This window comes from Notolepis coatsorum, assembly GCF_963971535.1.
Source record: "Notolepis coatsorum genome assembly, chromosome: 3".
NCBI classification, from domain to species: Eukaryota; Metazoa; Chordata; class Actinopteri; order Aulopiformes; family Paralepididae; genus Notolepis; species Notolepis coatsorum.
Genome location: NC_140167.1, coordinates 61,638,228 through 61,651,742, shown reverse-complemented (window position 1 = coordinate 61,651,742; position 13,515 = coordinate 61,638,228). Strand labels below are relative to the sequence as shown.

The 13,515-nt window shown below is 47.6% G+C and overlaps 1 protein-coding gene across 3 annotated transcripts in view; it reads right to left on the bottom strand.

Annotated features, from left to right (window-relative positions):
- rexo1 (REX1, RNA exonuclease 1 homolog) overlaps nucleotides 1-4,442 on the bottom strand; it is a 74,031-nt gene extending 69,589 nt beyond the window's left edge. For 2 of the 3 annotated variants that reach the window (XM_084310129.1, XM_084310130.1), the window contains exons 1-2: nucleotides 4,161-4,442; nucleotides 917-2,892 (exon numbers count right to left, since the gene is read on the bottom strand). In XM_084310129.1, coding sequence (XP_084166255.1) covers nucleotides 917-2,892; nucleotides 4,161-4,341 — 2,157 coding nt within the window. In that variant the 5' untranslated portion in view covers nucleotides 4,342-4,442. Of the gene's footprint in view, nucleotides 1-916; nucleotides 2,893-3,798; nucleotides 3,912-4,160 lie in introns of those variants that run through there. The other variant, XM_084310131.1, reaches the window with a different exon arrangement.
- Nucleotides 4,443-13,515: the final 9,073 nt, after the last annotated feature.

Below are 13,515 nucleotides of genomic sequence, written 5' to 3'. Positions count from 1 at the left end.
TGACTCGGCACAGTAGACGCGCGACAGACAGACAGCGTCAATGTGAGAAACACAATCCCCCCCCTCTCGCTCTGAATAATATGCATATTAGATCACTCAGTGATTAACCGCGGCATATAGTAAATAAGGATATAAAGCATGTTAAAGACGCATTTATTGGACGCGTTGCGCGCAGAGTTTACATAGAAACAGCGCGACTCCCGACAGCGCGACATCATCACAACAACACGCAAGGTTGTTAGGTTGTTTCTGTTTCGGTCACATATTTTCGGTGAAAAAACTCTTTCGGCCGAAAGCCGAAAAAGGCAATTTTTTGCCATTTTCGGCCGAAAACTTTCGGTGCATCCCTAATCAAGAGTAACCTTTTATATATATATATATATATTTTTTTTTTTTTAAGTGAAGATTGGTGAAAGTTAGGTTTGCACTTCAATCCCAATAGGGAAATTCATCTTGGTTTGATAATTTGTTTGTGTCAAATAAAAACAAAGGTTATTTGAATGATTTCCTAGGCATTTCTAGTTTTTTTTTTCTTATCGATTAAAATCGGAAATCGGGGGCGCCCCAGTGGCGAACCACATAGCGCGCTCAGCCGCGACACGGCCGACCCGGGTTCGACTCCCGAACCCATCGTTATTTGCCGAATGTCTTCCCCCCACTCTGTCTCCCATTCCTCATCTGTCTCTCCCTACTGGACTGCCCAGTAGAAATAAAGCGATAAAACACCAAAAAAAATATCGGAAATCGGATTTAAAAAAATAATAATCAGAGATTTTATTTTTAGGCCATATCGCCCAGCCCTACTAGGAACATACAAATATTGGATCGGGACTCGGTATCGGCAGATACACAATATTAAATGACTAGGATCGGGGACATCCCTACCCCTGAGGGGAAAGCGATAATGTCTGGATACCTGCTTGGCTTGTCTTCCCTTGTCCTCTCTCTTCACATCCTTGGATTCGTTGAAGATCCGCAAACACTCCTCCAAGGGATCTGAGTCGAAGTCCAGGTCGACCTGCAGGCTGGAGTAATCCACTCCCCCGCTGTCAATCTCGTCCCGGTACGCCCCACCCTCACCCTCCGAGGACGAGGGCGTCAGCTCAGAGGCCTTCCTCTTGCTCAGACTGACCCTCCTGATAGCAGCAGACTTCCTCACCAGCACTTCCTCCTCCTCATCATCATCATCCTCTTCCATCGGCTCAGCCTCCTCTGGGCTCTCGTCGCCAAAAAGGTCCACGTGGCTGAGACTAAGAGACTGGTTCCTGTCTTTAACTGTTGTCTTCCCGCCCGATGAGTTGCTGTTTTTCTTCAGCTTGTTTTTACTGCTACTCGAACCCACTTTACTGTTAATGCTATTAGAAGTGTTTTTACTATTGCTGCTAGTGCTATTACTATTGCTGCTAGTGCTATTACTATTGCTGCTAGTGCTATTTGAACCGGTTTTACTATTACTGCTATTTGAACCGATTTTACTATTACTACTCTTACTTGAACATTGCTTACTGCTGCTAATGGAGGTGCTTTTGCTTTTCTTTAGGTCTTTTTCTTTTCTACTGGTGTCAATCTGACCGTTCTTGTGGACGTGGTCTTTCTGCTTGTTGCCGGACTCCTTCTCCGACAGCTTGGCTGTCTTGCTTTCTCCCACTCCCTTTTCCCGCTCCTTCTCTCGCTTGGCCAACTCACTTTTTACCTTTTCGATGGTTTTGACCTTACCGTCGATTCTCTTCTCTTCCCTGCCGTCCCTCTTTGCCCCATCAATCGACTTGTCCTTTGTCTTGACTTTGACCTCGTCTTTCTTTCCCTCGCCATCTTTCTTTACGAGGTCGTGGCTTGGTTTCCTCACCGGCACTTTGTCCTTACCATCACCGCTAGCGGACGCTTTGTCCTTACCGCCGCCGTCCTTACATGCACCGGACGTTTTACTCGAGTCCTTTTCGCCTTTATGCAGCTTATCCGACTTGCCGCTCTTCCCGGGGATACATTTTGCCACAGCCTTGTTCTCCGGCCTGTGTTTTTGTTGCCCGGCGTCGTGGTTCTCAGAGTCCTCCGTCTCCTCTCCCCGTTCTCCGGACTCTGTCCTCTCCCTCCTCCCTGTCCCGACAGCGTCTTCCGCCGAGCCACTGCTGCCTTTCCTCCTGTGGAGGCGGCTGAGGGAGGTAGGGCGGTACTCTGTCCCGGAGCTCGCCTCATCGGAGTCGGACAGGGTGTACTTCTGCTCGCCCGCCGCCTGCTGTCGTGGCTTCTTGGCCGTTGGCACGTATTCCTGGCCCGCCAAGAAATGTCCCGAACCTGGCGGTTTACGCGTTTTGTTCCCTTCCGTCTTGGCCGTGTCTGTCCGTCCGTCCCTCTTGTTCTTCCCGGCGATTCGGGCCGAGTAGTTGGAGAGGGGGTCGTACTCCATGTCTGTGGATGGTTTAGAATTGTCCAAGATGTATTTACACTTGGAAGGTTTGTTGGTAGAATATTTGGGGCTAGGCGGAGGGGAAGGGAGCTGCAGGGGCTGTGTCCGAGGGATAGGCTTTTTGACAGAGGTGGGGACATATTCCGTGGAGCTGACCCTTTCCCCGCGGCCGTCCGAATCCAAGGTGTACTTGCTGCTGCGAGGGGTGGGGTTATAGTCCAAGTGGGACGCTTTCGACACCTTCGGATTAGGTCGTTTAGGGACGGCCACTGTAGACAAAGTGGAGTTGGAGCTGGGGTCGTACTCCTGGTCCCCAATCCGCGAGAGCTTCCTCTTCTCCCGTTCCACCTCGCTGCGGACCTCCTCGATGGCCCGATTGACCATCTCCAGCTGCAGAGTGCCGCTGAGGTCCGATGAGCCTGAGGATTCTCCATTCTCCTGCTCCTCTGGCCTCTCGACCTCTGGTTTGAATGGATCATACCCTTGTTCTGCAGAGAAGAAAGAAGCTTTAAACAGAAAAACCCAATATAGAAAGTCCACATATTATACATCCTGTATAAAAACTGCACCACAATAAACAGGCAGGACGTCTACAAACCGATTATACAAACTGATACAGTAACGTTTAAGGGACTTGTGTTGCACACAAAGATGTTTTCCACTGCAGGAGTCTTGCCTCCCTTGGCCCACTCCAGCTAGCTGGTATATCCAACCTATACTACGCTCAATCGCATATAGTATGGGGCTGGGATAAAATACCACAGGCCAGAAAACAAATGCTCGCCATACGGGCGAGTGTACTTCCAAATTAAATTGTGGCTTTGTCATCACAATAGATTAAGTTACAATATGTCATTTGATAATTTGTGAAGTGCAACGTTTAAATCCCAGCACTTATGATGAATTGAAAATGGGGGACCCTGATGTAAACAAGACGAAAGTCTTTCTCTGGTATGCATCCCCTTAACAATTGTGTGTATTGAGCTGTACTGTATTGTACCCATTCTGCAATCTGTTAATAAAATGTTCAATCAATCAGTTTAAATATGGCTTTTCCCTCAAACTGAGCTACAGAGTCTGACGTGTGATGATTGCATTTGCAGGTAAGATGCCATGCAAAAATAAAGTGACCTGGTAGATAACTTAAATTAGGAGACACCCATAGGAACCCTCATTTTGGCATGGCAGGTCACCTGCAAATACAATCACGTGTCAAGGTTGCGCAGCTCAGTTTGAGGGAAAGCTCAACACTGTGCACTTTAAACGATCGAGTGACTATTGCAACTTCGCGCCATCGGCGCGGCTAAAGATATTGCAACGACAAAAAGACAACAAAGTCATTTTGAAGGCAGCACGTTTACATTTAGCTGACGCTTTTATCCAAAGCGACTTACAAGTTCTGTACGACAAGTCATCAGGAAGAAGGGCACAACTCTATCAGCTGAGTAACAATGTCGAGCATTTGTGTTCTGGCCTGTATGGTCGGGTCCACCAGCTAAACCCCAGCCTTCCAACCAAGTAACCACGTTAGCAGAACTGGAAAGAGAGAAGCTGACCACTTTGCCAGATGCAATAAGGCTGCATGCAGATGACGGCAGACATGCAGAGGTTGTGTCTGTGTTTGGTTCTCAGCTGGCGAAGCCACGTACAGACCGACTGACACAAAGACTGTCGCGCACAGCCTTCAAACAGCTACGTTCCTCTGGCGTTAGGTGGACCGAATAAGCAGTCGATTCTAGATGAAATCGTTATGAACCTTTTTGTTTGGAGTCAAGTTCTTTCTGCTTTTTCACATCGATAGCCGCTCCGTATGACGCCCGTCTGTGTTTGCTGTGCCTGAAGTGGCAGTAGGGTCTGTTACACACATCTCGGCCGTCGCAGTGTTCCTTGTAAAAAGGGCAGTCGATGCCTCGGAAGAACCCGGTGGATCTTAACATCGTCCCCGGAGACTTCTCATGCCCGCGGAGCGCACGGTCGAAGTGTTTCTCGGGGTCGTTTAGAGCCGGAAACGATAGACTTGTAAGAGCCCTGCGTACAAAATCTGTGGAACAATAACAACGTCCCTACGGCGCCATGTTGGATGGTCGGAGGGAAGTGTCGCGAGAAGCCCCCACGTGTCGCGCTCCCACCTACGTCATTTAGAAGACAGAGCATCTGCCTGAAGGAGAGGTGCGCGCCGCGGCCTGGTTATCATCAACAGCCTTTTCTTCGCGACATTTTAAACTATTTCCATCTTGAGAAGTGAGAACATTAGTGATTATAGACTATCTTGAATAAGTGCTGTGTACTTAATCAGTAATAAATTGTTCATGCTGCTACAAATATTTATACGTATCCGATCCCAGTGCTCATTTGGCACAACTTTTTTTATGTGGCTGCTTTTCAGCCATAAAACGAATTAAATCACAAAAGTTTAAAAAGATTTATTTCAAAGGACTCGGGAAACGTCAGCCATTATTGAAAGAAAAAAAAACTAAACAAAAACAGCTTGGTTCCCTTTTCAGTCAATCATTTGCATGCCGTGTGGATCAGTGACTCTTCCGCCATCTAGTGGGCAAAACATTGTTTAATAGAATTGTTGAGTAGAGACCACCGCAACACTTCCGGGATGCTGAGAGCGTGCGGGGGGGGGGGGGCGAGTGCATGAATGTTGAAGTATTTTGTAGCTACGGCCAGCCCTCCCCTCTCAGCTCCATGTAACGCGAAAGTGCAGTGTGATCTATTATCTCGACGTCATCCCGTGTGCCATTAGTAGTGTCTTTCCTCGGGTTCGAGATCTGGAAGAAAAAAACAATGTTACCGGTATTCAAGCACGTTCGTCATCATGTCACGGGTCCTAGGTAGCCCCTTTCGTGACTGATGCATCACTTGCTCCTCAATAGGAAACCAACGTATGTTGACCATGAAGGACTGGGTCTGGCCGAACCGTTCGTTATACAAGTATCAGTCCCAGTTGCACTATGGTTTCGGACAAAAATACGGGATGGTTTGAAAGCTTGGCGTTGCTAATAAACATTTTAAATATATTTTATAAACTGGTCAACACTGCTCAAAACGGCATTATTTCCGGCGTTGGCTGCCTCGCGTGATCACAGCGCATGCGCATCATGCACCCAACGCCGGAAATAATGCAGTGTGACTAGTTTATAAAATATATTTAAAATGTTTATTAGCAACGCCGAGCTTTCAAACCATCCCGTATTTTTGTCCGAAACCCTCGTGCAACTTTGAGTACCTTTGACATTTCTGTGATACTTGTATAACGAACGGTTCGGTCAGAACCAGTCCTTCATGGTCAACATACGTTGGTTTCCTATTGAGGAGCAAGTGACTGGATTCACTCGGTGCATCAGTCACGGAAGGGGCTAGGGCCCTAGGCTGGTTTGGGAAGTAACTGATTCAAACGGGATGTGGACTAAACCGGTTTCACTCGTTTTCGGAAACGTTTTGTCATTGTGATAACATTATCCGACGAATGATCCCTTTTTATTACTTTAGACATCACACTATTTAAAATAGCACACGCAACTTGAAAATGCACCTCCGATCGACGATCGTAGTTATTAGTTCAAAGTGATTGCATGGGTTGGCGTCACTCACTCTAGATGCCCAACGCATGGTATAAATTACAAGAAGATACCATAGGTCAGAAAACAATGCTTTTGGACTATTCATTTGATCATTTCCGAAGTGCAATGTTAATAATCCATTCCTCAAACTAAACTAAGCAATCAGCGATTGCATTTCAGGAGACTAGTCATGCCAAAATAACATTTCAGATTAGTTTCCCCTACTTGAAGTTTCGCCAGGTAAATGTTAGTCGTATACCCAGCATCGTGAAGTTATTCATGTCAAACACAAACAATTGGATCGTCAATTAATCTCTGCTGTAATATAAAAACAAAAATAAGTAATACACAAACAAGGCCACACAAACTGGGTTAATAACATGCTCAACAATAGCCAGCGAACCGTGACACCTACCGTCTCCAGCATTTCAAACCCCCAGAAGTTTAAATAAAGCCTCTTTATACACTGAGTCCAAACAGACGCAAGTGGGCCTGATTGGTGCAGCTTAATTGCGGCAATTGTATCAATTAGGTAACACACATTACGCTCCATGGCAACAAAGGAATTCGATTGAAGTGCGCATCACTATGACTCATTAGGAATTATCATCTGAATCATGTTTTTATCAGTTGTACACAGTAAATTTCGCAGAGTAAATTTTACTCAAACTGAGTTGAATTTTACTCAGTTTGAGTCAAATTTACTCAGTTTGAGTCAAATTTACTCTGCGAAATTTACTGTGTAGAACTGCTAATATTAACATAATTTTGTTTTAGTCATGTTTGTATTTTCCAGACCAACAGTTTCAAGACTACAGTATTAACAGTAACACAAACGTGTGTTTTGAACTTGGCAAACATCTGATGTTAGAAGATTAATTAGATTCTATTCTACTCTGTTTCCAAGAAGAAGCGGGCCAGACCAGAGGAGAAGTGGCTTCTGCTGACTTTGGATAACTTTTTTTTTCTTTTCTTTTTTGAGGAGCAGAGAGTAAACAAGTGACTATTTTCTGATGTGCAGGTGTTCTGATGTGCAGTGTGCACACAGATAACAGAAAGGTTAAGAGCTAAGACCAGACCAGAGGAGTCTGGAAACAAGTGACTTTATTCTGATGTGTATCTGACTAACAGAGAAAGGAGGAATGAAGCAGAGGGGAAGGTGAGAGGTTTAGAGAGAGGGAGGGAGGGAGAGAGAGGGGGGGGGGGAGAGAAGAGAGGGAGGGAGGACTTTGCTCTGTATCGTTAATCAATGGTCAAATAAATATTTGATTAAGGAATATAATATGCCTTTTTGTATTATTTCTGTGTATCAGCAAAATGTATAGATTTTTATGTTAGACATTGAGGGAAATTAAGATGATCAGATTTTTTACAAACCACCGCTTATCAACTAACCGGTTAATCGGCAGGTGGCATATGTTGCTCAGTAGTTGCTGATGTCTGCTCAGGAGTGTTTGCTCAGACCGGAAAAAAAATTGAGGGAACATTGCTCCTGTGCCTTGTGTTCTGCTCTTGGGTTCTATAGAATTAGACGCCACCCTAACACTTCTGATTACTTACCTGGATAGAGAGAGAGTGGGAAGCTGATCGAGAGACGATTGAGGTATCAATCTTAGATATTGAACGAGGGTAAAGGTAGAGCTAAGCATCATCATGATGTCTGGCTCTACCAAATGAGCACCTACAGCGACTAATGTTTTGGAACAGAGATGGCTTTGGCACTGCCATGAGAGACTCAGTTATGGCAACATTTGGTACAAGAGTTTATTAATGTTGCTCTGTGGTGGGAACCACTGAATGAGATAAAAGGTCAAATCAATTTGTACAAAACAGTATATAGTTTTTTGATATATGTGAGATTATGGGAATAGTAAATCAGCTTTAATTTTTTTGGTGGAGTGTTCCTTTAAATTTTAACACCGCAGACGAGGGCAGCAGAGTCCCACCCCCATCCCCTGGCTGGGGCTGCATCTGCATGCTATATACATATATATACAGTTAGAGACCAGAGAAGATGCATTCGTTTATGGTTGGAGGTGGGAAAGGTGTCATATCTGACCTGTACGGTGTTTGAGCTACAAAGTCTGAAAAACATGGATGCTCACGCTAAACTTCTATGGCAGTTTTTCTTACAATTTGCATGAACTACAACTCATAAAGGCAGTTTATAACGACATATAGCTAATACCTACAAAAGCAGCTAATAGCAACATTAACGTTTATACGATGTGAGTGGCCATGTTGAAATTACATCAGATGATGCAGAACCTTGAACTGGGGGTTGAGAAATCATACCAGAGTTTACGACTAGGAATAACTGGGTTAATTAATATAAATGTTATATTGTAACTGTCTAGTTACACATTGGTTCCGAAACATGTATGTTCCAGGCTGCAATTAAAACTTTGAATCTGAGAGAGCTGAGCTCTGGTCAGCGAAGCCGGAATGCGAGCGATTATTATTGGTTTTTAATGACAAACCAATTACATAATCCAACATATGTGTAAAGGCACACACAACATATTCCAGTTAACGGTATATTTTTTTAATGATTCGTTATGGCGTAATCAATACTTCCATGCATATAAATTGCGTTCGCGACCTCCATGTTTTAGGGTATTCATCAGAAAACTCGGATCCGGGATTCGGCTCCCATCCGTCGGCCAAGAACTGTGGGTTTTCAGCCTCTCTCTCTGGAGCTTAACGGAGTTTCGAAGCTAGAGGAGCTTGTCGCGGCTCATGCGCATGCCATGCGCGCGCTCGGCCAATCAGAGAGGGGTCTGCAGAAATGGGCTCGCTCAACCAATCAGAGAGGGGTCTGCAGAAATGGGCTCAACCAATCAGAGAGGGGTCTGCAGAAATGGAGCTACGAAAAGTAGCTCCTGACGCGCCATTTTATTTGAAGTAGGAAGTTGGAATTTCTGACCTCTGAGTTATAATCGAATGCAGCGGAAGATCCTGCCCCAGTGATCTGTGATGTCACACTTATATACCGTACAGTCGGGTAAATGTATCTATGTTCCAGTTGTATGTACTGTAGAGCTTATGTCTTTACATTGAATAGTACACACATAGTATGTATTACATGTACATCTGACTACATCATCATAACTGGCAGCTGACTGAGTCTTACAGGGTCATACTTGAATAACAACTATGTGAATCTAAATGATCACTTCTAGTCTTGACATTCTGCAGTGAGGATGATGAAGAAATAACTTGTTACGTAGACGTCTCATGACACCTTGCACCTTGATGCCCTTCAGATAAGCAGCATGGCTGGCGGCCGTTTCTGACTCACACAGGATGTCCTGATAAATAAATAACTCATTATCAGTGATGCAGTGATACAATAAAAAGTAGGGAAAAGGACGATTATAGGGCAGCTAAGTGGCGCAGTGGGCAAGTTGCTCGCCACTAATGCAGGAGATGCTGGGTTCGAGCCCAGCTCTCGGCATTGCTACCAGCTTGGCTGGTCGTTCATACTAACGCAATTGGCAGTGTTAGGGGTGGGAAGCTGGTGGGTGGGGATCGGATGTTGTGGACAGCGACTCCTACAGGTCGGTTGGTGCACCTGCGCAGCAGAATCAGGAAGCGACGGGGGCGGCGTGTCCCTCCCACGCAGACCCTCGCCGCTGAGAGATTGCGCTGTGCAGGTGAAAAGATGCGACAGCTGCCTCCTCGTGTACCGGAGGGGACGCATGAATATTAAAGGCAACCAACTTGTGTTCAGCTTTTCGTTCAGCGTTTCTCTGATTGGCCACACGGCCAATCAATCAATCCACTAGCACACGCCCTTGCGGCAAGAGAGACGCGAGCGCTGGTCGAACCAGCGGTGTTCTGTTGTGTGACTGTACTACAGCGGTGTTCTGTTGTGTGACTGTACTAAACTCTTCCACCACATGACCGACATTTGACATACAGTACACCTCCTATCTATGTTGGGATTATGTTTGGTCATGACAAAACAATAAAAATCGCTACTGTTAGTAATGCTGCCACCACCCACTTCAATGACAGAGCTCTCATATTTGCGAATGCATAAACTATATCTTAAATTATGGCGATGTGTCTAATATGGCTGTCGCGAAGTCATTGATAAGCGACAGCCATATTAGACACATAGCCATAATTTAAGATATAGTTTATGCATTCGCAAAATATGAGAGCCGCTGTCATTGAAGGGCTTCTACAACGGAGGAACGGCCGCTGCTGCTGCTGGAGCTGAACCGAGTCAAGCCGCGGGCGGCGCACGGAAGCCGGGGATAAACCACCGCGTCGCCCCGCTGCGCTTCAGGCTCAGCAGCCTCCACGGGCGAAATAACATATAACGTTACAGTTCCACACTGATGTACAGTGAGTGTCTAATATGGCTGTCGCGAAGTCATGCCTCTCCCTCTGAAAGCCCATCCACACTGTGTATCATAGAGACATAGAGCACTGGGTTTTATCACTGGAGATATATTTCTCACTCACCATTGTATTTTGCGCCATCTGACAATATCATAATGATGTGTTTTCTATATTATATCCACAATCATTCATCTAAAAAATTGTATGGGCTTTGATTAAACATGTAACCTACACCTACTGTAACTTACTGTACCTCTGCTTCCTACAGCACAGCAGGTAATGGCGTTAATCAATGGAACGCAAAACATAATAACGTTACTGTGAGGTTCGCCTCTTCCCTGGACCTTTAATTCCTGTTCCCTGGACCTTTAATTCCCTGTCTCCTCACCTCTCTAGCCCCCACCCTCGCGTTCTTTTACTCTCGTCTGCTCTTCAGCAGCCCACACCCTTGGACTATCTTTCATTATGTGTTTGATTGGTCCGTGCCGAACACACACTTCCAGTCAAGTATCAATTACCATCACGCACCTGATGTGTGTTCTAATTAGCGCCCCAGTGGGCTTTAAATACCTCGCTCTTCCCCTCAGTCCTTGTCGGGTCGTTCCGTATCATATCTCTATCTGCAGACTCCTACGGGAGATTCTCTATCTGTAGGCTCCTACGGGAATTTCTGTTTCTGTATTCTGTATGCTGTTTCATCTCCGGCGTGAGACGAGGTGCAAGCCTTCGCCACCTGTCGCCGTTTGCCTGGAGTGGGACCAGTACTGCGCTCTCTAATTCTCTACGGGAGGTATTCCAGTGTTCCACTCCAGACCCCGCGCCAGATGCGCTCTCCGAACCGGCGCGTTCTCCAAGCAGACGCACACCACTCCAGACCCCGCGCCAGATGCGCTCTCCGAACCGGCGCGTTCTCCAAGCAGACGCGCACCACTCCAGACCCCGCGCCAGATGCGCTCTCCGAACCGGCGCGTTCTCCAAGCAGACGCGCACCACTCCAGACCCCGCGCCAGATGCGCTCTCCGAACCGGCGCGTTCTCCAAGCAGACGCACACCACTCCAGACCCCGCGCCAGATGCGCTCTCCGAACCGGCGCGTTCTCCAAGCAGACGCACACCACTCCAGACCCCGCGCCAGATGCGCTCTCCGAACCGGCGCGTTCTCCAAGCAGACGCACACCACTCCAGTCCCCGCGCCAGATGCGCTCTCCGAACCGGCGCGTTCTCCAAGCAGACGCACACCACTCCAGACCCCGCGCCAGATGCGCTCTCCGAACCGGCGCGTTCTCCAAGCAGAAGCACACCACTCCAGACCCCGCGCCAGATGCGCTCTCCGAACCGGCGCGTTCTCCTCCAGACGTCTAGCCTGCGCGCTCCTACTCCATCCCTGTAAGCAGCTCTGACCCTCGCCCTGTCCAAGGCCTTAACCCTGTTCTCTCTGTCCCTGTCTCCAGCCCGCCTCCGCGGGCCTCTGTCCCTGTTCCCCTCTCCAGTGCCCTTGTTCCCTCGCCCTGTCCAAGACCTTAACCCTGTTTTCTCTGTCCCTGTCTCCAGCCCTCCTCCCCGGGCCCCTGTCCCTGTTCCCCTCTCCGTTGCCCCTGTTCCTGCCCTGTCCTTGCCCTGGCCCTGTTCTTTTAGCCTTAGCCCCTTAGCCTGCTCGCCTCTTAAAGGCACAGTGCCTATTTTCCCTAGTTCTTGTTTTCCAGTATTTTGTGTTCCCCCTTAAAGGCACAGTGCCTATTTTCCCTAGTTCTTGTTTTTCCAGTATTTTTTGTGTTCTCCCTTAAAGGGACAGTGCCGCTTTTCTGTTGTATTCAATAAATGCCCAGTTCTTGGCTTACTCTCATACCTGTCTTGTGTTGTGCGATTGGGGTCGGTTACAAACCATAACAGTACGACCCGACCAGTCGACGACCCCAGCCAGCACAGACAGTGTATGTTGAGTTTGCCTTTTTTTTTGTTCCTGTTAGTCTCCCCTGTTAGCCTTTGTTAGTTCCCCTGTTGACTCCCCTGTTAGCCTGTTTGTCTCCCCTGTTAGCTCCCCTGTTAGCCTGTTAGTCTCCCCTGTTAGCTCCCCTGTTAGCCTGTTAGTCTCCCCTGTTAGCTCCCCTGTTAGCCTGTTAGCTCCCCTGTTAGCTTCCCTGTTAGCTCCCCTGTTAGCCTGTTAGCTCCCCTGTTAGCCTTGTTAGCTTCCCTGTTAGCTTCCCTGTTAGCCTCGTTAGCTCCCCTGCAGCTTGCCAGGCCTCTACTACCGGCATGGCCCCAGTCTGCTAGCTTAGCCCCGGCTGCTAGCACAGCCTCTATGTTAATGCAGCCCTTGCAGCTAGCATAGGCCCTGTAGCTAGCCATGCCCAGGCAGCTAACCCGGTCCCTCTGCATGGCCTCCACTTTTAGGTCAGTTTTCCCCACTGCTAGGACTGCCCCTTCAGCTAGCAAGGTCAGTTTCCCCACTGCTAGGACTGCCCCTTCAGCTAGCAAGGTCAGTTTTCTCCCACTGCTAGGACTGCCCCTTCAGCTAGCAAGGTCAGTTTTCCCCACTGCTAGGACTGCCCCTTCAGCTAGCAAGGTCAGTTTCCCCACAGCTAGGACTGTCCTTCCAGCTAGCTTGTTCTCTCCTGCTGGTCCAGCCCTGTCTGCTAGCCTAGCTCCGGCAGCTAGCGCAGCCTCTATGTTAATGTAGCATTTCAGCTAGCATGGCCCAAATTTTTGTTTGTTGCCTTGTTATGTCCCCTGCCCCTCTGTCTTTATTTTTGGGTCGCCCGGTGGCTCCCGTGGAGGGGGGAGTACTGTGAGGTTCGCCTCTTCCCTGGACCTTTAATTCCTGTTCCCTGGACCTTTAATTCCCTGTCTCCTCACCTCTCTAGCCCCCACCCTCGCATTCTTTTACTCTCGTCTGCTCTTCAGCAGCCCACACCCTTGGACTATCTTTCATTATGTGTTTGATTGGTCCGTGCCGAACACACACTTCCAGTCAAGTATCAATTACCATCACGCACCTGATGTGTGTTCTAATTAGCGCCCCAGTGGGCTTTAAATACCTCGCTCTTCCCCTCAGTCCTTGTCGGGTCGTTCCGTATCATATCTCTATCTGCAGACTCCTACGGGAGATTCTGTTTCTGTATTCTGTATGCTGTTTCATCTCCGGCGTGAGACGAGGTGCAAGCCTTCGCCACCTGTCGCCGTTTGCCTGGAG